Source organism: Falco punctatus (genome assembly GCF_963210335.1).
Source record: "Falco punctatus genome assembly, chromosome: 5".
Taxonomy (NCBI): Eukaryota; Metazoa; Chordata; class Aves; order Falconiformes; family Falconidae; genus Falco; species Falco punctatus.
In genome coordinates, this window is record NC_137584.1 from 45,565,501 (window position 1) to 45,591,786 (window position 26,286).

The 26,286-nt window shown below is 39.2% G+C and overlaps 1 protein-coding gene across 6 annotated transcripts; it reads right to left on the reverse strand.

Moving 5' to 3' along the window:
- Positions 1-151: 151 nt before the first annotated feature.
- On the reverse strand, positions 152-25,980 carry LATS1 (large tumor suppressor kinase 1). Of its 6 annotated transcripts, XM_080389634.1 has the most exons (9): positions 25,798-25,980; positions 24,784-24,953; positions 20,673-21,181; positions 16,547-16,697; positions 13,190-14,715; positions 7,899-8,481; positions 6,699-6,881; positions 6,346-6,452; positions 152-5,335 (listed from the first exon to the last, which is right to left on the reverse strand). In XM_080389634.1, exons 3-9 carry the CDS (start codon positions 21,021-21,023, stop codon positions 4,820-4,822), a joined length of 3,417 nt encoding a protein of 1,138 aa, XP_080245760.1. In that variant the 5' UTR covers positions 21,024-21,181; positions 24,784-24,953; positions 25,798-25,980; the 3' UTR covers positions 152-4,819. The 6 variants fall into 6 exon arrangements, with proteins under 6 accessions (XP_080245760.1, XP_080245764.1, XP_080245763.1 ...); XM_080389638.1 differs by lacking the exon at positions 24,784-24,953 and having other exon boundaries at positions 13,190-14,712; positions 16,562-16,697; XM_080389637.1 differs by lacking the exon at positions 24,784-24,953 and having other exon boundaries at positions 16,562-16,697.
- Positions 25,981-26,286: the final 306 nt, after the last annotated feature.

The following is a 26,286-nucleotide window of genomic DNA, read 5'->3' on the forward strand; positions in this document are numbered from 1 at the left end:
AGACGACACTGGTTCCTGCATTGGCAGTTTGAGATGTGCACTTACAGATGTGGACTTTCTCAAAGGCAATTTCCCCTCCTAATAAACACAAAAGCTGTGATGTGTTGTCGTATCTCTCAAGAACAGGAATAGCTTTATCATACATAATGAATGCATAATAAATAACTAAGATTTAATTATTTTGACAAAAGAGGCAGCAGAGGACAGGGATAGAGCACCTAGAAATTAAACTCTTGAACACCAAAATGTATGCTTTTGAGAACAGGTTACAAACATGAGATGACAGTTAAGTACCATGACATTTCTGCTATTTAACAAAACAATTTGTGTATGTTTATCAGTAGAGCTGTTGCAGCATAAAGGGGACTTGGAAAAGAGGGGTGTGAAGGAGAAGAAACAAACAAAAAAAACACCTGAGCACATTTGGGCAACTAATGTTCACATTTCATATTTGACTAGCCAAGACAAAAATTTGATTTTCACTCCTTATAAAGATTCATTGTATTTTGTTATCATCCCAGCAGGTATTACACTAAAGAAACCAATTCTGAGAAAACAGTTTCCAAAACTCAGGAACGTCACTGATTACCAGTAGCTGATAGTTCAGTTTGGCTCTTCACAAGTGCTGGAATTCTTTCCCTGAAGTAACATTCTGAAGTAACTTTTAAGTGTCAATGCAACCATCCATTCATGTCCCTTAGGTCAAATGTGCATGCTGCACTAACAGTTCAGTCAGCAGTGGCAAGGAAGCCTCAGCTCCTTACTTGCTGGGCACAAAGAAATGGGCACCCTGGCACTCCTGCACAAAGGGGATGGACGCTCCCAGGTACCTACTAGAAAAGTCAGCATAAAAGATGCACATTCTTTTCATACAAACATCAGGACACTTTGAGGTTATGGTTCAAGCCACTACTACGTAACCCTATAAAAACCCAAACATGCCAGTAAGCATTCCGAGATCACAGTCCATACATGCAGTCGGACTACGGGTATGCAGAGACCTGGCGAAAAGGGATGCCCATGGTGTTACACAGACAAGCACACAGTATGCAAAAGACTGGTGAGCAACTTACTATAGCCATGAGATAATGCAAGATTGTTAAATTTACTAACTACGCATATAATAAATGAATGATTTGCTTAAGCGAAATTGTATGGTGGTCTATGTATTTAATTGGAGGATCCAATAGAACTGACAGAAGGATATTTATAATATAAAAAAGACATTATATATACATATACACACATGGAATATATCTATATAGATATATAAAAATCAGTAAACTTGAATAGTGCCTTTATCAAAGAGCATCTTAAGGAATTAAAAAATTTTACTATGACATTGACCCAATTTATTATCCTTTTGCTTTGGCTGAATTAAAGCAAACAGATTAAAGGTCTGATCTGAAACGCCAAAGACATTTGAAACCAAAGCGTAATAGTATCTTGGTGACAGCAGCAGCATCTAAGAACCCCCCTACTGCACTGCCTATTAGCTGAATAGTTTTAAAAGGAGTCTAAATAAATCATTCCCACTCACAGCTTTGCAACAGCAGAAGATAGGTCAGTCTCAAAGAGACTTTCTAGCCATATATTCTATAGATTCTATTACAAATCAAGGATAGAAAAGATACAGCAAGAGGGCCTGCCCTAGGATAGAATGCCACTGAATATCAAATAGTATTTACAGTAGTACAGTTACAGGATTATAGAACATTTTATAAATACAATTAACATGTATACAAGGGCACATAGAAGAGAAATTTGTTTTCACACTTTACAAAGTAAGAGTAACCTGAACTAAAACTTACTGCAGAATTCCACAGCTGCTGGTTAGGAGCCTCTCTTCTCAACTGCCTGTACAAACCAATCCCCATCATAAGTCACCAGTGAAACACCCATGTTTTAAGCAGCAGCTACAAAGAATCTCAAAAGACTCTGAATCTATGTATGAAACGTGAAGTTTCAAAACATGGGTAAGGCATAGCATCTTAGAGAGTTGTGACAACACTTACGTATAACTTTCTCAGAGAACCTGGACTGTAACACGTTATTTTTGCAAGGAAATACGTAATACTGCAGCATATAGGAGGCAAAATTAAAAGAACGTATATCGCAACTTCTAACACAAGATAACAGAAAATGCCAGAAGCATCTACCGAATTCTGAAGATGTGAACTCTTCCTATATTTGTTGAAAAATGGTAAAGTAATATTTAATATTTCAGTACGTGCACATGTCCTTAAAAGACTCAATAATTTCCTTTAATAAAAGCAACTGGTTTTGCTTGTATAGAACCGTGGTGCCTTTACAGGACAACCCCCCCACACCCCTTTTTTAAATACTGGCTGAAGACCAGTTATAAACAGAAACATACCATAATACAATGCAGGCAGAGGAGAAATATACTCAGATAAAAAGGCAATTTTAACAGTCAATGTAATGAAGAACTGAAATTATTTTCTCTGCATACTTCAAAAACTGTAAGGCAAACTTGATAAAATTACCTTTAGCCAGTAATATATTATACTTTACTCCAAGACAAGTAGACCAGTTTTACTGGGATACTTACTATGAAGGAGGATAATCTTTATAAAGTTTATTTACATGGAAAACAATCTTTTTTACATAATATATAAAATGGAGTAGTTATACACTGCAGCCATTTTATAATATTTAAGCTAAATGAAATTAATCTTAAAAGCTATTCTATTTCAACAGCTGTGGAATAGACAGAACATGAACTGTTTTATTTAGCTACAAACCCATTTTCATTATAGAAAGTAACTAACTACCTGCTTGAGAAAAGGAAACAATTTTTCATAAGCATCTTCTAACCATAATAAGCACTTCACAGTACAGGGGTGAACTCCCACAAATGTTTTCTCCTGTGACCAAGTCCATTTAAGAAGTTTCCTCGCTGCCAACCCTCTTTACTGCAGTTCACTGCTTCCTCAGTTATGCCAATATAAAGGATTTTTTGGACCACACTGGAAACTGGATCACTCAAACAGGCTTTCAAGAAAGAAACCTTCAAATGCTAAACACCAAGCAGTTTTTTACTGATCCAGTATTAGCAGAGCACTACAGACAGTTGCACTGGCACAAAGAGACACTGAACCGGAGCACAGAAAGGGAACAAACGGCCGGAAGCGCACAAGAATTTCTTAAACCAGCTTGGTGAGAAGACTAACCTAGTAATTGGCATTTGCTGCAAGAACAGCTATGAACACCAATTTCATGATGTTTAGATAGTCACAATGCCAGTGCAATGGCACAAATAATAATTTAAGAAAACAGTAATGCTTACAGGCACATTATTAGATTATCCATTGGAATTCAATTCCATGGAGAAGGAAATGTTTTAAAAGACACAAAGTTTACTTAAAATAGTGCATTTTCTTTACCACTGTGTTAGCTTCAGAAGAAAGGAGAGAGATAAAAAAACATTATTCTTTCTGCCTCTCACCTGTAACTCCTGGTCTTGTCTCAGGGAAGCTGCTTAGTGGGTTGCCCCCTCCCTGCTCCCAGTAGCCTTAACAGGCTCAGTACCCTCCCACCAGGAGACCCAAGGGGATGTCTGCTCACCTGCTGCAGGAAATTATTAGAACAGTAACGCAGAAGGCAGTAGACACAGCCCTGAGTTTCTAATTCTGTTCTGAACTGGGCTGTGAAAGATGGACCACTTAAACTGTACTGATGGCTCAGATGGACTGGTGCATGACCCTTCTCCTCACCGTCTGTGTAACTACGAGGAAAACTGTTAATGCCAAGTGAAACTGGTCCCCACAACAACAGTCTTAAAAGCCATAATTTGTAATTTTTTCCCATTACCATCTCAAATATATAATAAAGAAACTATTCTAAAATTTATTTTTCAAACTAAGAATTCCAGCTAAAGCAGAACTGTGCATACTTTGTAGTTTGGTTGTAGTGAGAAAATTAAACTAGATTTCAGAAGGTATTGTTCCTGAAGCTTCTTCTCCTCTCATAACCATAGGAGAACATGTTACGTTCTGACGACAGGAGACAATCAAGTTGCTTCTGAGTGCACAGTCCTTCTGCTTTAGAGAGTACCAGTTGCATGCTACAGCATTATTAACGTCAAATTCAATTACTATTTAATAAAATACTAGTTCTAATGCTTTATCACTTTACAGTCACACTACAGCCACGACGTACACTTTCTTGCTCCAGGGCTGAGAACTATGCCACTACCACAGCTGCTGGAAACATTTCACCAGATAAATGGCTCAGTTCTTCCAACGCTGTGAACAGTTAGGCTAAATACAGTGAGAAGTGAGGGTACAGCAGCCTTTTTTTTTTTCTCTTCAGAAACGTATCAGAGAGCTTTATTAGTGTAAAGTAGGTTTTATATTTGGTCAATGCAAGGAAAAACTGTCATTAAAAAATTCTGAAGCAGAGATCTGTTTTCTAAAATTACTCAGTATATGTACAAATAGATACCAGGCATCATCTTAGGAAAAAAAACCCAAACAAAACACTATTTTCTATTTTGAGTACTTAGAGTACAGAAAACCAATAATAAAATTCAAGTGATATTTTTTTTCACCTAACATCAAATCTCTTCTAAATTAAACAATTAACAATGCTGAAATAAATTAATATTTGAAAAGGATTCCCTGTATTCTGGGGAAACAAAATGTACAGAAAGGGAAGAAAAGACAGTTTTCTTAGTGTTTAAAAAAAAAATGCATGCATGTATTTACCCTACCCTAGCAATCTTCTCTCAATTCTCTGAAGAGACTTCTCAAAAATTGCAGCTTCAAAATAAGTTTATTTAGTTTTTATTCCTCTACTAAACATAAACCAGGTCACGATTTTGAATTCCTCTACCTGCCTGTTCATCATCATCATCATCATCTGACTGCTGTTCTGAGTTTTGGGAACTGCCATACTCATACTCAATGGGCTTTGGATTGTTGTATGGGTAGCCATTGTCATCAAAAAACCTTCGGAAGGTGAACTCGTAAAAAGCATGTTCAGGGTGTTTTCCATTTTTGTACCACCCATTAAGTGTATCATTTCTGTTCCCATCCTTATCATCATCACTCCACAATTTATCTGGATCAACTGGATCAAAGTTTGACGTGTCCGTAGGATGAGCAATTTTGGGAATGTAGAAAGCTGACTGCCTCCGTAGATCACTTGAAAAATCAATTGTTTTAAAAAATGGATGAGCTTTTATTTCATCTGCACCATTTTTGCCTAAACGATCTTCTGGCCCTCGGCAGAGTTTAATAATAAGGTCAGAGGCCTCCGGAGTCAATTTAGCTTGAGGTGGAATATGAAGTGCAGTTTGCCAGTTGATAACCTTTAAAGCAAAAATAGGTGTTATTCTATTTACAACTTCATAAAAAGGAAAAAACAGTGTAAGTTAGAACAACAAAATGAAAACCCAAACAGCCACAAAACAGTCACTCAACACGCGTAAGTGTTTTCACACTAGAGAGGGGAAAATATGAAGCTACTCTTTCAGAAAACAAGTTACGTTTTCTCTAGAAAACCAGCAAAATCCAGGTAAAATTTAGTTAATTCCAAATCTAAACTAGAGTCTGGCATGGAATATCCCTGCTGTAAACCAATGAAGATACTGTAAAATCCAGCACCTGGAACCTGAGATTAGACACATGGTTTACAATCTTTAAAAACAGGTGAGGCAAAAGAATTTTGCTTTATCTGATGGGCTAGAAAGAGGAACAGATTTAAAGTTAAAAAAAGAACCCAAACAACCAAAAAAACCCACACTACATTTCAGCCAACTAGTATCTTGCAAGCTTAATGCAGTTTTGCAAAAATGGCACCCACAGAAGACTGCCCATGTGATTTCTCTGAAACAGATGGGGCTCAGGGAGGAAAGGAGCAATGGCTCTGAACTGCCAGTAACCCTGAGCAGCCACGGTCATCTGCTGCTCCTCCACCTTTGCATGCAGATACATCACCAAAGGAAATCTTGTACAAGTAAGCAGGCATGGAAGCCAAGTAGTGGGAAAACAACACCCAGATGCTGGAAAAGGAGAGGAAAGTGGAAAGAGTAACTGGAACAGGTGCAACAATCAAAAGGGAATGGCCAAGATCTGCAATGTGATTGCTAGTTGGCCTCTTTACTGTATAACCAGATAAAAGATACGGATATGATCCTTGAAATCCCTCTACAAATTAAGTGTGCTGCCATGGTAAAGTTTAAAATCTTGTTAGTTTATAACATGCTTGGATAGAGCAGCACTCTCAAAAATCACCTTTGATTCTATTACAAATTAGAAAGACTATGCAAATTTTAAGCCTGCTTTTTCAGGCTGTTAATACCAGACTTTTAAAAGTTACCTTCATTTGTGTTTCCAGTGGTGTTTGTGCCAGGAATGGAGGCTGCCCCACTAACATTTCAAAGAGAATTACTCCAACACTCCACCAGTCACACAACTGTGTGTAACCTGAAATGAAGTCATAACAAGGTAGTCAAAGTCTCAGTAGAAATTTAATCTTGTATTTCTAAGAAATAAAAAAGGCTCACAAGCAAATTCTATTCAGTACACTTGCTTAAGACTTCCATGATAACAACTATCTATTTTTTGTCAAAATATTATACACTTGGGAAAAGTGGCAGTATAAGAAATTTGAAGCAAGCTACCTGAATATCAATTACTCTGCAGCAAGATTACAGTACAAAAATGCATTACCTGTTCGTAACAATACTTCTGGTGCAATGTAATTGGGCGTGCCAACAAGAGAATGGGCCAGGCAGCGCTGATGCTGACGTGCAGCCCTTCGTTCAAGTGGCTTCAGCCGATCTCCACACCTGCAATTTGCTGGGTCACCCCATTCATTGCTGAAATCCATACTGTCTTGACGTGCATGATCACCTATAATAGAGTCAGAGAGATGCCAAAATTGAGGAAGATTACTTTAGTTCTTACCTAGTATGAAATTTTCTTTATTTGTTAACATTTGTTGTTATAAGACAGAATCTGTTTCAGTTTCAACACTCAAAGAGTTAAAATGGTCATCAACATCAGGCTTTTGGTATTTTCTATCATAAGCAAAAAGTCAACTTTTGAGGAAACTTTAAGTTATTTTTTAACATAACTATGAAGAAGTATTGAGTTTGAGCTTTCCTCAGTTTTCCTTAACATAACCACACTTGGGGTACAGGGCATATATTGTTCTTCCTCTTATGTAAACAGAACCCCCCCAATACTTAAAGCATCAAAAACTAAAATCAGATTTTACATCTTCAGCTTCTCTCCAAAGACTGTGTAACAGCCTGGCCTAAGATACATATTTTGATAAAAACAAGTCAAAAGTAATTTAAAAATTGTTTTGGAAGGTATATTTTTGTTTTTGAAAATGAGAAATAGGCAATTACAAAATCTCTTATTTTACCTCTCAGAACTCTGATTTCGTTTTTTAGCTGTTGTTTTAAATAATCAAGTAGGATTTTTAAAAGCCTACTTAAACCTTTCTCAGAAATCAACAAGGTACACTAAAGTAGTACATGAGACACTCAGAACTTGGCGTAAGGTTTTCAACAACTGTTACATTTAAAACATCAGTCCTATCTTCCAAACAGAGTTAGGGCTGTTGTCTATGTAATTACCTTGTTACTGCTGTGGCTTTCCCTCTCCAAATCTCAGAAGCCACTAATATGACAAACTTACAGCAGAGTAACTCATTCCTTCTCCCTTAAGGAATCAATGCTCATAATCACAAACTCCCCCACATACCAAACGCTGCTTTCTATAATTTGAGTGGTGTGCAGATGTATTGTTAGATGCATTACTATTCAGAAAGGGAACAGCACAGTCATCTTTCTACTCATTATTTAACTCCTTGAAAAGAATGAGACATCAATAAAAAGAAACCTTTTATATTTCTCTTACCACTCTGGTAGTATTTTGAATCGTGGGTCCATCGAAAACCTGTACAGAGCCCGAAGTCAGTCAATTTAATATGACCATCGCGGTCTATCAAGATATTATCAGGTTTAATATCTCTGTGGATGAAGCCCATTTTATGAACACTTTCAACTGCGCAGGTCAGTTCTGCTGTGTAGAACCGTGCCAGATTTTCTGGAAAGACACCCATTCTAATTAGGAGACTCATCATATCACCTCCTGGAATGTAGTCCATTACAAAGTACAAATTGTCCTTATCTTGGAATGAATAGTACAGGCGAACCACCCATTCATTATCAGCTTCTGCAAGGATATCCCGCTCAGCTTTAACATGAGCAACTTGATTTCTAAGCAAGACATCTTTTTTCCTTAGAGTTTTTGTTGCATATAAAGCGTTAGTATCCACTTTTCTTGCTAGGCAAACTTCTCCAAACGCACCAACTCCCAGGGTTTTAATTTTTACAAACATAGACTTGTCCATTTTAGCTCTTCTCAGCCGAATATAATTAGACTCTTTCTGGCACAACATTTTCCTCATTTGATCTCGGGCTTCTGGTGACAATCCAACCTGTGTAGCAAACAGAATTAGATCTGAAGAATGAACAGTACTCTTTAATTCTTGATCTTATAATTACAAGGCTTAGGCAAAGCAAACCGAATACTTATATACACCATGGGGAATAATATTTAAAGGGGTTTTGTATTGTTTTAATTTACACATTAGGATTCTACGAAAACATGTAGTAGTAATAAAAAACAAAACATGACCAGTTTCAACAGCAAAATGCATGAGGTGCCATGCACCATTCTTGAGATGGGAGTATGTTCTAAAGAAGAGAAAGGGTAATTTGCAAACTACTGATAAAAACCATTGCAAATAATACTTATCTGAGTGTGCATCAGCTGCCTCCCTGATTCTCTCTGCAGAGCTAAAGGAAGCCAAGACATCCCTAGGAGCAGTAGGAGCTGCTGTGGGAAAGGCTTTCACCCTCTAGACTAGCTGGCACAGAAGCCATTAAACTTCCTGACCACTGCAAGTGGAACTTCAGTTGCAGGGAGGAGTATGCGACTCCCACTCTCCTGCTTCTCTGTGTAGCTACACAAACCAGGTCCACATGGCACTGCTTCCTACTGTCCACCCACACCAAGCATGTGCCTCTGCCACGAGCCAGGATCTGATCTTCCCTCTTATCACATCACCCGCCTCTTTCTAAAAGGGACTTCAGTCACACTCTCTCCACTCTACATACCAACTAGTTGAGCAGGGCAATTTCTTTGAGTGGCTCACTCCTCCCTGCGGTGTCGGCTCTTGGCTCCCATCTGCGTACATACCCCTATCCTGAATGAACATCCCTGGTGTTCTGGCCAATACCACTAGCATTCTGACAGCTGAAACACTCACGGGCCACATGTAACTCATCACATCCAGCATGGAAACCCTTATCTACAAGAACCACACCGAGCATTCTCATCGTATTCCAACCTAGGTTCCTCCTAGTGTATTTTTGCTGGCTTAAATGCCTTTAACGTTCCATTCAATTTCAGTGCCATTTTTCTTGGCAAATTTGAGGCCCTGGAATCAGAATATCTTTTCTTTTTGGTTGTAATGTAAGCAGAATCTTTCTTTAATTTTTTATGTTCTTTTCTCTGTGACTACTCCCACATAGTTTGATGTTCATGCCTTCTTTTGTTTTCTGTCAGCATTTTCAACATCTTGCTGCTCCCTTTTTCATAGTATCTCAATTATTTTCTCTGCCTATCTGGCTTGAAATCACCATCCTACAGCAATGATTTCCAAGTGCAACCTACAGTATATTCCCTTACTTTTTCCTGGACATCCTGATCATAAAATTGAACATGGCCAAACTGATTCCCTGCAAACATCACAACTGTTACTCAAGCACTATTCTGAAAGTTTTCAATTTCTTATTGTCACATCTTATTGATTTTTGATACCAAACCTCGTTGCTCCCCATCTCCTTAATGCTTCAAATCTTTAGGGTACTGTCTGCACAACAGTACTCAGGACCATCATCAGGATTAGGTAACACTAGTCTAGGCCTGTATAAACTGGATGTTATACATGACTTCTACTTATACCTAACTTTTAACATAACTTGAAACAAAATATAATAGATGTGACAGAAAAAGAGTGAGATAAAAAAATCAATTAGATATCATTCAGTAACCTAAAAATGCTTTCAGGATACCTATTAAAGAAAACAATGTTAGAACACAGAAATTCTTACAGGCATTATAACAAAAATGGATCCAAAGGAGATGCAATTAGGAAGATGCATACAAAATGCTTGTCTACCCAAAACAAACTTCACAAGGAATATCAATTCAGTAAGATTTAAATGGGGAAGGCCGTCTCAGATTTGAGACAATTTTTTTTGTTGATATCAGACAGGCAGTAGTTAGGACTGGGTAGCAGTAGTCTCAAGACTGGATGTAGGAAATAGGTTCAGCTTCCTACTTCACATCAAGAAATTGTCTTCCTCAACACACTACTGCAGCAATACCCAAGCACTGTCTTCCAGGATAGAAGCATCTCAAGTTTTCTGTGAATGAACATGCTTAAGCACACTTCTGGGCAGAAGGAGGGATTTTTGAAGATTTCTAAATATCGAGAAGATGCCTGAAGACCTGACCCTGTTTAAGTTCAAAGTGTGAGTCACCTTCTCAAGTCCCATCTGAACCATGAAGTCTGCTTCAGTACAACCCCACTTGCACACAAACTGAACCCTACTGATCAGTTAGAAAACTGGCATTTCTACATGATCTAGAAAATAGATCCAGAAAAATAATCTAGATAGAAATATAACCCAGAAATATAATCTAGATGGCCCCAAAACTCTAGAAGGAGAAAGACCCAATACAGTAATCACCACAAGACATACAAATAGTCAGTCTCCAAAAATCTTGTAGCTTTAAGTACCTTCTGGTACCTGCTCTCTAGTTGTTCATCCTAACAGTTTTGCAAAAAAAAAGCCCAAGTACCAGAATTTGTCATTTCTTCCCCAACCCATCTTCATTTTTCCTACACCACCCACTAAAACAAATGTTAATGACAAACTGATCACTCCCTGCATTGCTGTATCTTCCCTAGAACTCTCCTCAGCTGCAGCATTTACCAAAAATTAACCAGCTTTATCGGCTGCACAAATGTTCATGCACATACACCTCCTAGTATTTCTAGTCAATGCCAGAAATCAGAGCTTCCTGAATTGCTCTGTGATATCACACAATTCGCTCTCATTTTGCTCCCTCCTCATCTTGCTAAGCCTTAAATCATGACTTCAAGTTTCTCTTTGTGGCAAAGACACCTAGCATAATTCTTGGCCAAATTCACACATCTAAATAAAAAAAATATAAGACAGACAGCTCCACTCTATTCCCTAGGAAACCTGACAGATTAGAAATATGTCACCTATGCCAGAAATACAGCATCCTGTGAAGGTAGGTTATTTCTGTAGGGATGCATTCTGGGTTTTTTGTTTACCAGCCCCCCCTGCTTCAAAATTCCTACTAAAGGGGAGAAAAGAAGGGGTTCAATACTTGTTTAATCCTCTTGAACTTCCTGAAAATAAGTAATGAGCTACTTTCCCTTTCTCCTTCTCATGAAGACCCGAAATACACGTCACTGTTGTGGGATTCCTCTCCTACACCCTGATGAAAAGGAGAGGTCTGCTGCAGCATAATACCCCATTTCCTGTTCTTCAGCCTGCAATTAAACATCCCAGCTTTAAATCTAGCACAAGTATGGGAAATTGCACTTCATATAAGAAAAGACATTTGCTAGGGTGCTTTAAATGGACAAGAAAAATATCAAGAAAAGTTATATCAGTGTTTTCAAATAAGTAATAATTATGCTTGAGATGCTATGGAACACACAGTAAGAAGGGAAAGTGAAGTTTGCAAATCATCATTAATTATAATCTTACATTTAAGTACTCAAAAATAAATTCATGCTTAATTTTGATGCAGGATTGCATGCAAAGCCCTCCAAAAAGGGATCATGCTATTCTTAACAAATACTGTTGCTCCAGAATCTTACTTGTCTACACAGGGATGGAGGCTACAGAGTTCAGGAAAGCTTCCCACACCTTAACAGTTTAAATCAGCTGTTAGTGGAAGTGAAAAGGAAAGAGAGAAGACTAAGAATAAAGATCTAGAAAGTGTTCCAGGAAGAAATTTTGCTAACATTTACATATTCGTGATTAAGCAAATACTTACAAAACACTACAGCTTACAGTAAGAATTTTCAAAGTGTAAGAAAACACAAATTTTAAAAACAGCACTTCAAGAAAGCGGCATATGCCAAATCCATTCAGTCACAGAATAAGCTAGAAGTTATATCATACTTACGTCAAATTTTCCACTACAATTGTTAAGAAATAAGTAATACATCTCATATTCCCATTTCTGCAAATCTTAATTTCACTACTTCTCACAATTTTCTCTTTTGAAATGGCATATGTATACATCAGCTGCGGTTTTTACCCTTTTGATTTGGTTTAGCAGAATACTGAAATCCCAGAAATAGACCACTAACTTCATGCAGGCACAAAGATTTTACGTGGTTTTGTTGATGCCTGGTTTTTATTATTCCTTTCAACTGCCCCTTGTTTGAACAGATACTCTTACAGCCTGGATTGAAAAAAATACTTAAGCAAAAGGTACCATGTCTCTTTCATTCTAAAAATCTAACTTTTAGATTTTTTTTCCCTTTTGTAATTTGAACTTTAAAAACCCTATCACTACTGGAAACAAACTGCAGAATGTGGAAGTTATCAATGTTTTGGTGACTATATAGATGCACTAACCAGCCTACCACTTGTTCCTGCTTTGCGTGTACCAGCAGTGTTTATCTAAAAAAATAAAAATATCTCAAATTAATTAAAATATTGCATATAACTCACTCAAAAATTAGGATTAAATAGAACCCGTAACAAAAAGCTATGAGCCATGTAGTTAAATCTCAGTTCAAGCAACAATGATTTTGCTTCTGCTGCTTTACCATACATAATCCAGATGAACTACATTTAGACATGCAAAAATCTTACTTTAAAAAATTAATCTGACATGATAATGAAGTACAAAAAGCAATGAAAATCTCACCACATCTCAAACACAAAAACTAAAAGGAGACTTCCAATACCATGGTATACCACAATGTTCTATTTATCTGTACTATTTACGCATTCTACTTCTTTATTAAAATTAATACGGAAACAGTTCCATTCATAGATTTAGAAAAAAGAAAGTTTTACCCGCATCATTTCATTTTCTAGTTGTTTTTTCCGATGCAAACGCTGCTGATGGGATTTCAGTATATTCTCCACATGCTGCTCCATGAAGAATTTAAAGGCTTGAGGGGAATAGCTTTGAATGCGAGACTCTCTTCTTTCTTCATCTTTCTTGTTTTTTCTAACAGGAACAGGTGATGTCGTAATTTGTTTCTTTTCTTTATCTGTCAAATCGATGCATTCATAATTCTTTTCATTCTCATCCTCCTTGGACAAAACAGGTGGTTCCTCCTTGCTGAGCTTGGGTCCCGTCTCATACAGATTGACAGAGGGATTCTGGTGTAACAAGTGTTTTGGGTAAGGTGGTGGGGGACCCTGGTAATTTGGAGCCTCTGCAACAGGAGACATAACTGCCATATTTGTAGATGGACTCTCAGAGAAGGGAATGGTCTGAATGGTTTGCACAGGTTGTGGCATCCAGGAGGGGTGAGTGGGTGCCAAGGCAGTCTGTAACTCTGGTTTTAACACACGCATACTTTTTACTGGTTGCTGAATGGGAGCTGGCGTTATAGCTGTTACTGTTGTAGCTGAAGGCTGAGAGCTGCTAGAGTGACTCTGCCTATTGCCATGATGGTTGTTGAAAGAATTTGACCGTACAGGAACATTGGGTTGCCACGTAGGCATGTCATGCCCATTGCCAGGTGATGACTGCGGTTGCACAGGGGAAGGCTGTGACCAGGATGCAGGTATTCCAGCTACATTTGTATTATAAAGTTCCATGTTGTGACTATTTCTATTTGGCACCATCATTGCCTGAGGAAGATTCCCATTGGTGTAGGCTGAAGGAGGAGCAGATCCTCCTGTCTGCATCTGTAGCGCTGTGGGACTTTGCCTGTTAGCTGAATTCATGGGATATGGGGGTGGCTGGCGACTCACCGAGTTCCCAGACACCACATTCTGGTGAACTATGAATTCTGCCTGACAATTGCCATTTTGCATTCCAGCTCTTCCTGAAGGAAAGTTAAATTTGCTGTTGGCAGAACTCTGCATGATTATTGGTTGTCTGCCAATGGGGACAGCGCTCATGCCCCTCTGGCCCTGTGTGGAAGAACTAATGGGTGGAGGATTCATAGGTGGAGGTGGATAACCATCCTGCCACGCTCCCGGTGGCACTGGAGAAATACGGGAGATCACATATTCCATGTTTCCAGAGTAACGCTTCGTTTGAGAGTTTGGTTCCCAGGAAGGAGGTGGAGGAGTAGTCCCCCTTGGAGGGGGTGTCTGTCCTCTAGGAGGTGGAGGAGGAGTGACACTCCTGATCTGTGGTAGAGGCGGGGGATTCACTCTTTGTCCATTGCCAGCATGAGACTGGACAAATGCTGCAATGCCAGATCCAGATAACGGCCTTCCTACATCAGGCTGAGAGCTGGGACTTTCTGAGCGATAAACTACACCATCTCCCAGGGAAGGGCCATGCCGCTGAGGAACCAAGGACTCCTTAGAACCCTTCCAGCTCTGCTTGCGGTTAACCGACTGCTGTACAGTCCCTGCTTTTACAAGAAGAAAACACAGCATTTATATTATTAGAAATCATTTCTATTTACTGCTTTGAATATTTTATTTGTCTGCCTTAATTACTACAGCAACAGGATAGGAATTCTCCAACATAGCATAATCCACCATACTTCACATAAAATATTTGCCCGCTAACACACAGCATGCTATGGTAATATGCCCAGTACACAGCAGAAGAACAAAAATTGCAATGAAACTATAGCATCGGAGTTTTTAGAAATCACTTTTCTGAAGATGCATTTTGCTTCAATTACAGATGCATTCAATTTTTAATTGAAAAAATGGTAATATGCAAAATTATTAGGCGCATTATATATATTTGTAATCACGCATACAAACAACTCTCAGAAGGGATGTTCAGTACAAACGCAAAAAAGCAACAGCATGGAAAAATGTTTAGTCATGTGGCTATTCCTTCCAGTTTAACACTTACAAAACACTTAGTGTTCTTAAACTAAACGCTGTAAAATCAAACAGCTTGCTTATACCCTTGTGTGCATAAAGCTCATCCAGACTTGTTATATTCCTTTCACGCAAAATTTGATTAAGTACTTTAATTTTAGAAGTTACATCTTTACAGTCAGAAGTGTTATATAGAGGCAGGAATTAAAACTGTATGAAAGCAAAGCTTGAGTCAAACTCTACAATATATTTACTGCATAGATGTTACTTTGCATCATATAAAATAATATGCAAAGAAACAACAGCATATTCAGTCTTACTGTGCTTTTTGCAATGTTATTAGAGATACTTGTAAACACATACAGTACTTTAACTGCTGCAACTCACTGTATCTTCAGTAATAAAATGTGTTACTTACTGTATCTTTGCAAGTAATAATGAATATTGTGGCTAAATGGTGGCCTTTAGCCAGAAGCTTCACACAAGAACAGACTAAGCCTGCTCCACAGACTAAATGAACATCAAGTTGTACTTTACTACTTTTGGCTACTAATTTGTCTTCATACCTATATGGTCATTTAAAATGTCACTTTACAGTGCTAGCAGCTCAGCACTCAGTCAAATAAAAGTTCAGTATTTCTGCTCCATGTGAAAGTTACTGTTTGTTTAGGTATATGCTACTAAAACCTGTCTTTAAAAAAGTATCAAGATATAATAAAAATGTGCTTGCATGTGTTAAGAGAGCAATAAGAGCAAGTAACAAAATTCTGACTCTGTTACTACTAAAACTATAGTCTGTCCCCTGATATCTATAAAAACATTAAGTCTGCCTTAAAAACCATACAAACAAAATCTGGAACCAAGCAGAAAATTTAAGCAGAGAGAAGAATCTTGAAACAGGACAACCTAAAATACAAATATTGTAGACATATGATATATAATTATATACACACACATAACAGAGATACACAAACCCACACATACATAGCCCTGCTGTGTGGGCGAGTGTGTGAAGAGAGACAAAAAATTAAAGTAAGAATTCAGTGCTCACCACTGGCTTCTAAGTAGCACTTGATGCTGAGAATAAAATATGGGCATCACACCAATGAGGGACAAATATTACTAAAATGAGATCTAAATGCCATTCCTTGTATAAAATACTTACATACAATACTAAACCCATGCAATTACACAAAGAAACATTTAATAAATTCCTGGCAAGTGCACTTATCTTTCAGAAGAAATTACATTATATACTTTACATGCTATTTTTAGAAGGAAAACCCCCTGTATCTCAACATCTCTGTTCCATTGTGAACATGTGAAAGAGGAATTGGTTGTTTTGTATTTTTCACCTATAAGGATACACTCGATGAGTTACTAAGTTACCATGGATACACCTACCTGGTGGTTTCATACCTGCGTTTACAGGTCTTGCTGCTGCTGCAACCATCTGTTCCCGACGAGGATCCTGGTAGCTCATTTTACTTATGAATTCAATGGCAGCTTCTATACTACGGTTGTTAGTTTGTCTAAGAGCTTGTATAACCATATCCTAAAGAGAAAATTATATTTAAAAAATAATAATTTACAAGAAAATGGCAAAAATACCAAAAAGCATAGTTATTTAGCCAAATACCCTCCAGTGATTTTACTGAGGTATGTAACTGATTTCTGTCAATCCACTTAAAATATTAAAATGTATTCTCCACAACAGATCTTCCAAAACACCGATACAGTCTGAATCTTCCAGGAAAAAAAAAGTTAACTTATTGAAGCACTGTAGTTTGATGTAAATAGTGTCATCATGCTATTCATACAAACCATTTGCTTATATAAGCACTTAGTACTGATACACACTGGTCAGGTAACAGCTAGTTACAGACAGAGGTCCCTTCCAACCTAAGGTATTCTATGGAAGATACCTTAATGTGAAATTCAGAACAGGTTTTTGCTCATTTTCCCTCAACTCAGCATGACTTTTTGTCAACAAACATCCATTAGTTTCTCCCTAAGAATTCTCCCTAACAAAGACATTATTGGTAGAAATTCTATTATTTTTGTTGTTGATTTAGGCTCTGTGTTCTTAGAGATCCAAACAAAAGTTTTGATCTGACAGCCAATCCCATTGCTGCCCACGGAAAATGGGTTATGGACCAGTATTTTTTCCACTGACTTGAATGAGATCAAGAACAAACAACAGAGGCAGAGATGTTGACCAGAGATGGTAAAGTCAGGGCACTGCTCTCCCATCTATATTGAACGGGATTTGTGCAGCTGACTCAACAAGTCTGAAAATCCACAGCATAACTCCCTATAGTTAAGTGCACTGTAGTGATTTGTTATGGCCATACTTTGTCATACTAAAGCAATTGTTTCAGTTCACATTATGCTTGAACAGGTTACCTACATACAACAGCATTCAACTCCTGCCAAAATCAACGGGACATCAAAGAGGGCTCACAAGGGAAGTAGTCAGTGTTAATTTCAAACTCAAACCCACGTTTATACTTTCACCTTGCCTGTGTACATTCTTAAGATTACAAACATACAAGACTGCATACAGCCTTCAGAAACAACAATCAAATCCAGTGAACAAAGTAGAACCTTAAAAAAGGATTTTAAAATGAAAAAAAACCAAAAACATTATAAGGTTGTTTCAATCTTTACAGACCAGCTGACATTGTTGGAAAAAGCAGGTACAACTTTTTGTCTCATAGCTCCTTCACAAGACAGTTATGCCTGCAACATTTCTACTATTATAGGCAAGACCTATGTGTTAATTTTCAGCACCACAATACTAATTGACCATTGTGCAAACAGAAGGTTAAGTTGTCCAGAGTGCTTAATTTCCAATTTTAATATACTTATTTATAAGACTCACTTCTACTTACCAAGTTTAATTTTGTTCTTAATCAGTTTCAAACCCAAATTTACTGTCTTTTTATCCAAGTAATTCTACAATACAGAAACCTAAATCTACAAGTTCACATCACCAAGCCATGAAGACACGGAGAATCTCAAAGTACAGAACCAGCAGTATTTTAAGAGATGAAATTTAGTTCCCTGTCCGCTAACCAGAGAACCTGGACCTAAGGATCTCTCTTCCCTCTAGATGAACAACAAAAAACTTGGTCATCTGTGTGACATGAAGTACTCAATGTCTTGAAGAGTATCACCTTACACAGAACATGTGAGCACTGAACTTGAATCCTAACAAGCAAGAGAGATTTTCTGTAAGCTATTTAGGATGTTTATTTAAAAAAAAAAAAAAAAAAAAAAAAACCACACACAAAAACCTGCATTCTCTGATAATTTCTATACATATATTTCACTGTCTATATACATACTACTGATATCTATCTATCTATCTGCTCAGCTTTAACCCTGAATACCACCTACTGGGGGTAGGGTAGGGGTGGGGGGAATAACCAGAACATTTGTGACATCCAATAAATTTAAAAACAAACAAATAAGGTGAAAAATAAATTGATTACGTTTCCAAACTTCAAGTGACAACTCCACAATACGGCAAAGAGGCAAATTTGTATTACCACTTCAAATCCATTTTCAACACCATAATGAAATCTCATTAAAGGCTGAGATGAGGAAACACTACTTATATAGACAGGTCCAAATCAGAGCAAATTAAAGCAAGAAATGGATGTGGTACCTAGCAGCTGTAGTTAGCCTCTACATATTAGATAGGTTAGTCTCTTCAGAAAGCCTGTAACGCACCTGATATAATGAAATTAAGAAGTTCTACACATAACCTGCTAAATCACAAACATGCCGTTTTGGGAACAGCCCAGAGCAGCCACTTACAGCTGGCCAACACACCCCAGCTACGATCCAGTCCATAAAACAATCCCAGCTCAAAACACATTCTCATTTCATTCCTACTTGCTGTCTGGAATACCCCCTACCAAGAAAAATGCTTTCATACTTCAGCTGTATCTGTTCCCAGCAGTGTACGTAGGCCAATGCCATATGGACTATTGTGGCAACATAATTGTGGGTTAACACACGGCAGAAACAGCTTACACTGGCATTGTGCCTCAAAAAAGTCCAGATAATCACAAGTGTCCTGGGAATTCTCAGTTGTATCCAAGAACAAAGGGCAGGAGCAAAAGGCTTCAAGATAAAAAAGAGCCAACAAAAATACCAACTTAAGGTACCTTTCTAGCTTATTATCCAGCCACATAGCATTCTTCAGTTTGCAAAAATGACTACAGGTTCAATTTGTAAAAATGGATTTGAGAACTGATCTACTCAAAAACAATCCACAACAAATCCCCAAAAAACCAATCTCGGCAACAAACCACAGAGCAGGAGCAAATTATTACAAAATGATTTATCATTATAAAATCCTTCCATTCTTACTGAAAACACAGCCTGGACTGTGTATTTGAGTGAGCAGAAGGAACATAAAAAACCACTATCAGCACCTGACACTGGGACATGTGAGGAAAAGCCAGCTGATAGTTTTGGAGAAGATCACTCTTGGTAGAGGATTATCTCCGTAAATACCGAAGCATCACAGCCAGCAGAACTCGTGAGCTGGTCACTACTACAAGCAGTACACTCCTGTAAAGGCAATCCCTGCTGTGGTACTGTCCCTTTTTCCTTTGGAAAGAGTGGTTGGCTAGTTTGTTTAGGTTTTTTTAATTCTTTTAACATGCTTTTGTACTCAGGTTTACAGAGAAGGCATGAAAACAGGTGTAATTTACTTTGATGTGAAAGTCCCAGTAAAACCACAGGACCTGTAAGTGTATTCGTCTTTCATTCCTGGAAACTGCATTTCAGGCTCCTTTCATTTATTAAAATGAATGGAAATAAGTTTAGTAAATAATTATAAAAAATAGATTGAACAATTATTTAGTTCCCTGTTCTTATAATGAAAATCACAGCAGAATAATTACTAATGTCCAAGATTTTCAAGAGACTCGACATTTTTGTCTTGAGAATAAAACAGAGAAAACACCCTGCAAGTGGTTTTGTCAAGTGCCATGTTATTTTATCTGTATCTGACACCGTGCATGAAGGATAGCCAAATTTCTTCCTCAGTTTCTATTAGGCACAGATGTAAAGAGCTCATCAAAATTGATTTCTGAGATATTTGGTACTGCCTTTCAATTTAGAATGGCCATATTTTAATTGAGCACAACTCAAAATTCCACTGAGTATCAGAGGCAAAATCCATGTTCTAGAGAGTCCGGTTCTCTCTGCTTAAAATTATAAATAATTAAAACAACCTAGCCCTACCACATAAGAACGAAGTGCACAAGATGCTTAAAAAAGGAAAAGAAAAAAACACAACCAAAAACTCAAAAGCCAAGCCTCATTAAATCCTTCTATTCCTCTTCATCCACAATCACCAGTTTCATCTAATTAGAAACCTACCAGATTTTGAAGAAGCTATTTTGCTTACCATATGCTGTTCAAACATTCCATGACCAACACCCCCTCAAACATGCACTAATAGTTTATAGTTAGCAAAACACCAAATCCTGAAAATAAAACATTTCACCTCATCAAAGCCAGCAGCTTGTAAGTCTTGCAGCATCTGTCGATTAACTTCTGATGTTCCTTTAACAGCTGAGGTTGTTTCATTTGCAAATGGCAGAAGTGAGTTTCTTATCTCCTGCAAAACTTTATGGTATGTTACAAATTTCGGGGGATTTCGGCCTTGTCTAGGATCTTCAGATAACATTTTGCCCATGCTGTGATCAGCTTTAGCAGCATCTGAGGGTTTAGGTAAATTCCTGAGGCTCTCTCTTATTTCCTGTAGCATCTGCTGGCTGCTGCCAGTATAGTTACTGGCAGGAAAAGTCTTAGGCCTCATCTGTCTATAACCTTCTGGCTTCTCACCTCTCTTCATGAAAACATGTATATATGCAACCTCCACCAAGGACTCGCACACACCAGAGTTCCAGGAAGACTGGCTGTTAGTTTCAGAACTTGTGAAATCAGTGGCTCTTCACTGTGAAGCCATGGTTCATCTAGTGCTGGAGTTTGTCACAACCCAAAACTGCTATCCTGTTAATGAACAAACAAAAAATCCCGTTATACATACAGGAGTGAAAAGTTTACTGTAGCATTGGTGGCAATGAAATGTTCCCATACAGCACCGGTTCCACAGTTACTAAAAGCATGCTGAGCAATTCTTCAGGCAGTCTTTACTCAACCTAAATTACAAACTGTATTGGGCTTTAACAGTTAGTTAACAAAAAAAGTTTTAGGTGCCTCAGGTCCAAACAGTCCTGAATTGAAAAGGATGTGGACAGAGTAAAGAGGACAAAGCTTTCAAGAGCAGACAAAACCTGCTGTGTGCACCACCACATCACTGCTGCTTTGCCTTCCCTCTCTGCTGGGTGCATCACCCATGTTCTCTGCATCAACACTTCAATAGCTGAAGATGCCAACACTGCTACCCAGTTAGCTAGGGTATGGACCAAATACCATCACTGGCCAACAATTCTGACATCAAGCTCTATCTTCATCAAGATAGAAATGAGAAGTCCACCAGTAAGAGTATGTAATCACCGTTATTTTATCCATTCTTTAGCAGTCACATATGTCAAAAGTAAACACTTGCCTAGCTCATTGCATGCAACTTCATGATTTCCTGTACCATCTGCCATTTAAACTTGTTTACAGATTCAATGTTCTAGGGCTGTCACAGTTGCTTAGCTCGAGTCTTCTTGAACCAATCTTCAGCAATAGTTAGGTAATTTTTTTTAAATTTATTTTACATAAGGGAATACGAGAGCAGGAAGAAAAAACAAAAACAATTCAATCAGACCTCTTTACTGTAAAATTGTTTAACGACTCAAGCATCAAATTCACTGAGAGCACAGCTGTGACATTTGGTAAGGGAAACTGAACTTTCTGTCGAAAACAAAGAACATTTGCATTTTGAAGGGGCAGACTCATCAGGGAAAGAACCCTGCACCTGCAGAGTACTCAAATCTCTGCATTTGTGCTGTGTACTAGTTAGTACTGTAACTGGTATGGCAAAGGACAAAGCAACCAAGGCGAAGCACTGAAGTTACAGAGCATTTGCCTCTTTAGAGTACAATGAAATAAAACTTTTGCATATGATAGCGCAAGATACAAAAATTACATATTGTAGCACTGTCTTTTCCTCACAGGGAACTACAATAGAAAGCTCAAATGCAATGTTTAACAGTAGCAATACTGAAATGTTTAAATTTTCTTGTTTCTGTTTCTCGAATGTTAAAAAATTGCATTCCTAGTTTTCTGAAGGATTATTTTTGAGAATTCAGATGTCTGCATGCATCTTTTATCTCTTAAAGCAGCCATGTGTAGATAACTGTTTCTCATACTAGACATGAATTAAACATAGTCTATGTAGAAGTCACTCTTCCAGGTTTCACTTCTACAATATTTGCACTGTCATAAACCAATTAATGATTCAGTGATTGAGGCAGAATACGACAAGAAGTTAATATGACAAAGAACCCTCTAATACACATGCAAATTATTTTAAAAACACATGCTAGCCATGTGTGACTAAAATCTGAAAGCCTGAAGTAATACATAATAATGACTGTGAAAAGAAACACAAGGGACACCCACTTAATCCCATTCTCCTTGGGGAACCACTTAAGAAATAGTCTAACTTCTCTAATGGAACTAACTAAATCCTAGGTGCTATAACTGCACCCACAAGCCTTCTTTGCCCTGTGATAGGTTTGAAACCTTAAATAAATGTAATCTAGTAGTTATATTAAAGTTTTTTCCTGCAGTCTGGTAGCATACAATTCCTCAGTGTTCACTGAATAAGGAAAATATCATCAGATGTGTAAGTGAACAGTGACATTTTGCTCAAACTATTAAATCTAGATTCAGCAGAAAGTATGGCATGAGAGCAGTTAAAATGTAATTTAATTTTGGCCACTTTCAAAATCATTTTCCAAACATGCCATATTTAAGATCACATTGGAAATACTTTGTCAAAAACACTTTTTTCCAAACAAAATGCAGTCACTATATTTAGACCATTTTACTATAGATGTGCCTTTTCTTTCCAACAGATCTGCATCAAAAAACATGTGTTGGGATACCCAAGTGCAAGGATATATGCTAATAACACTTGAAAGAATCACCATCTCCAGAAAAATGAAACCTTTAGAATAAACTCATCCCAAAACATAGGACAACAAGGCTAAATATCTTACAGACTTAGTAATGTAAATTACTTGTTCCAATTCAGCCAAAATTAGGACTAATTACATCACTGGCATGGTAATATAGATAAAACAGTTGGTATGGATCTTGTGTCACACATATACCAATGAAAGAAGAAAAAAATGCCCATACACAAGTTATTCCTTTTAACAAGTTCCAAAGACCTGGAATTCAGAAGAAAACAAGTTGCTTTGCACCTATGTATTTTACCAGAATTTCATCTGGTATTTCAATATTCACTTTATGGCTACACCATGGGCAGCTGAGATAAACAAATGTAACACCCCTAAGAGAAATCAAGATTAAATTAACAGGACACTTAAGCCATAAATCAGGACATCAAAAGTCTACAACCCAGGAGGCAGAAAATCAGCTTGCTCTCCAATTTCTTTCGGTACAAAACTTGAAAGAATTGTATTTCTTTCTAAAGTGCTTTGAGAGCTTTAAGACAAGGAATGTTGCGTTCAATAGCTATTATGTTCCTGGCAACTGCAGCATAACAGGATAACAGGACTAAGTAGTCTTGGAAAATAAAGCTGCACTTTCACATAAATTTTAGCAGAAGCAGAGCTTAACCAGTGTGAACCACCCAGTCCACTTATTTCCCACCACTTACTAGCACCAGCATAATTGTTCGTAAGGCCAAACAGACTTAATCAAGGTAAGGAACTTACCTAGATAAATACTTTTTTTTTTTTTGGTGGGTTGTTTCTTTTGGCAGCAGGTGATAGCGTATGCGAAACTACAGTCTTAATTGCTCAGAAACCCAATTAAATTGGTCCTCTAGTCTAATGAAGTACAAGAAAGCAAGTATTACTACAGTTCACCTTGCTCTACATATGAACCCCAAAATTCAGAAGTCATCTCCTCTTACAGATACTTGCATACATTTTAAAGCAAGGAAGTTTTTTGACTGCTCAGTAAGAAACCTATCTCAATTTTGTACGTCTAACTAGCAGACACAAACTGCATCCACGGGAAGTGATATCTATTCCCCCTTGCAGTTTTGTGTCATTAAATGTAAATGATAGATCTGTTTGTTAATGCAGCTGTTTCTGCTGGTGGAGTTCTTCACCTCCCTAAAGGAGTTTAAAAAAACTTATTTAATTTCTTTTCAAAATATAGGGATAAAGTATTTTCCTCTGCAGGTCAAACAAACATACAAACATGTCTTTTTACAGCATAACCATGAAAGATTGGACAAACAGGCGTTTGAATGAAAACTCAGAATGGCTGCATGCAACTGTCAATGGTAATCAAGTTTTTCTGGGGAAAAAAATACACAGCTTTGTAACAGAATTGTAACATTTCTTGTCTCCAGAAGTTCTGACCATGCTTTTAAATACTTGTATCTCCAATTAAGTATTGAAACCCACATATTAATCTGTTTTGGTTCCCTCTTTCATGTACCTATTCTAGTAACTTACTTTATACATAACAACAACACTTTATTGCTAGTTTGAGTTGGAGAGGCTTGGTTCAAATCAACAAAAGGAAGCTGTTCTTCAAGTAATAGGTCACTGAAGCGTAAAGCAATTTGCCAAAGGATGCGTTTCCGATGCCAAAAGTTTCCATAGGATGAGGAGAAAACTGGACCCTGAAAGTAGTAAATAAACACAACTATAAACAGTCAGGAAAGACTGAGCTGGAAATGACCAGAGGGTAGCTGAACACTGGGAACATTGTGCATTTGCCCTGCTTGTTTCCATTCATATGCTCTGTACCTCCTTTAGCAGGGTACAATTCTTCTTACGTAGAAATGTATTCTTAATTATCCTCTGCAGCACTAGTAGTTATTTCGAGCGCACACAGGAATGATCTTTACGGCTGCCAGCAGAACAGCCACTGAGGAGCAAAGCCTGAGCTGTATCGCACAGAGAGGTACCGGAGTAATTCCCCCTGCACAGCAGGACCTAGTGGTTCGGGGACCACCCGTACCCGCAAGGCTGCGGCGCCGGGATGAGTGCTGGGCATCCGACAATCGCGAGTATCCCGACCCCGTCCCACGGCACCGGGACAGCCGCGCCTTCGCCGCCCGGCCAGCTCCGGGCCGTGACCCGAGGTGGCTCCGCCGCTGCGCCGGTCCCCACGCGCCGCCAGGCCCCCGCCGCGCACGAGCGCCACCGCGGGGGCGACAGGACCCTCGCCCGGCGGCGGCACAAGGGCCGACGGGCCCCGCCGCCCCTCCCGGGAAGCCGTTCCCCAGCGAGCGAGAAGCCGCCTTCGGAGGCGCCAACGGCCGGTGGGGGAAGCGGAGACGGCACTGTCTCCCGCGGCCGCGCTCCGCCCGCTCCCGGCGGGGCGAGAAGGGTCCGGGGCTCCCCGATCGCTCCTGCCGGAGAGGGCTCGTCACCGTCCCCGCGCGGCGGCCGCGCCTCGGCCTCTCGCCCCCACCCCGCCGCCGCCGCCCCCCCTTCGCCACCGCGGCACGGCGGACCTACCTGCGGCGAGAAGGCGGCGGCAGCGGCAGCGGCGCCCCGGGCCCGAGCGCACGGAGCTCGGCCCCGCCCGCGCGGCGACGACCGCCGCGGCCCTCCGCGATGCCGGCAGCGGCTCCTCAGTCCCTCCGCCAGCGCCCGCCGCCACGGGCCTCTCAGTTCGGCACCGCCATTTTGTCGGTGCCTGCGCCGCGGAGAGCTTCCCGGATATGGGCAGCTCCCGGCCTGCCTTGCGCGCCCGGCGCCCCGACCCGGATGGAACGCGACGGCCGCCGCCCGCCCCGGGACGAGCCGAGGCGGCACTCCCGGCGTGCGGCTAACGTGGGCAGGCCTGCTAGGGGGAACCACAAACACCAGACACCACTCCCCGCCAGGTGCCGGGCACTGCTTTTTGCTTCCGTGGCAGTACCGAGCTTGACGGATAAATACCGGTTCTGTAACGAGGAAGAAAGTTTTGGCGAGCCCCCGCGATCCGGTTGATGCCTGAACGAA

Excerpts from the sequence above, each read along its gene's own strand:
- LATS1 (XM_080389633.1), bottom strand. The coding sequence starts at position 21,023 with ATGAAGAGAGGTGAGAAGCCAGAAGGTTATAGACAGATGAGGCCTAAG. Across the intron at positions 6,882-7,898 it reads TTCAAAATACTACCAGAGTG|GTGATCATGCACGTCAAGAC; the intron begins GTAAGAGAAATA and ends ACTCTATTATAG. Across the intron at positions 5,336-6,345 it reads CACTGGAAACACAAATGAAG|GTTATCAACTGGCAAACTGC; the intron begins GTAACTTTTAAA and ends TTTGCTTTAAAG.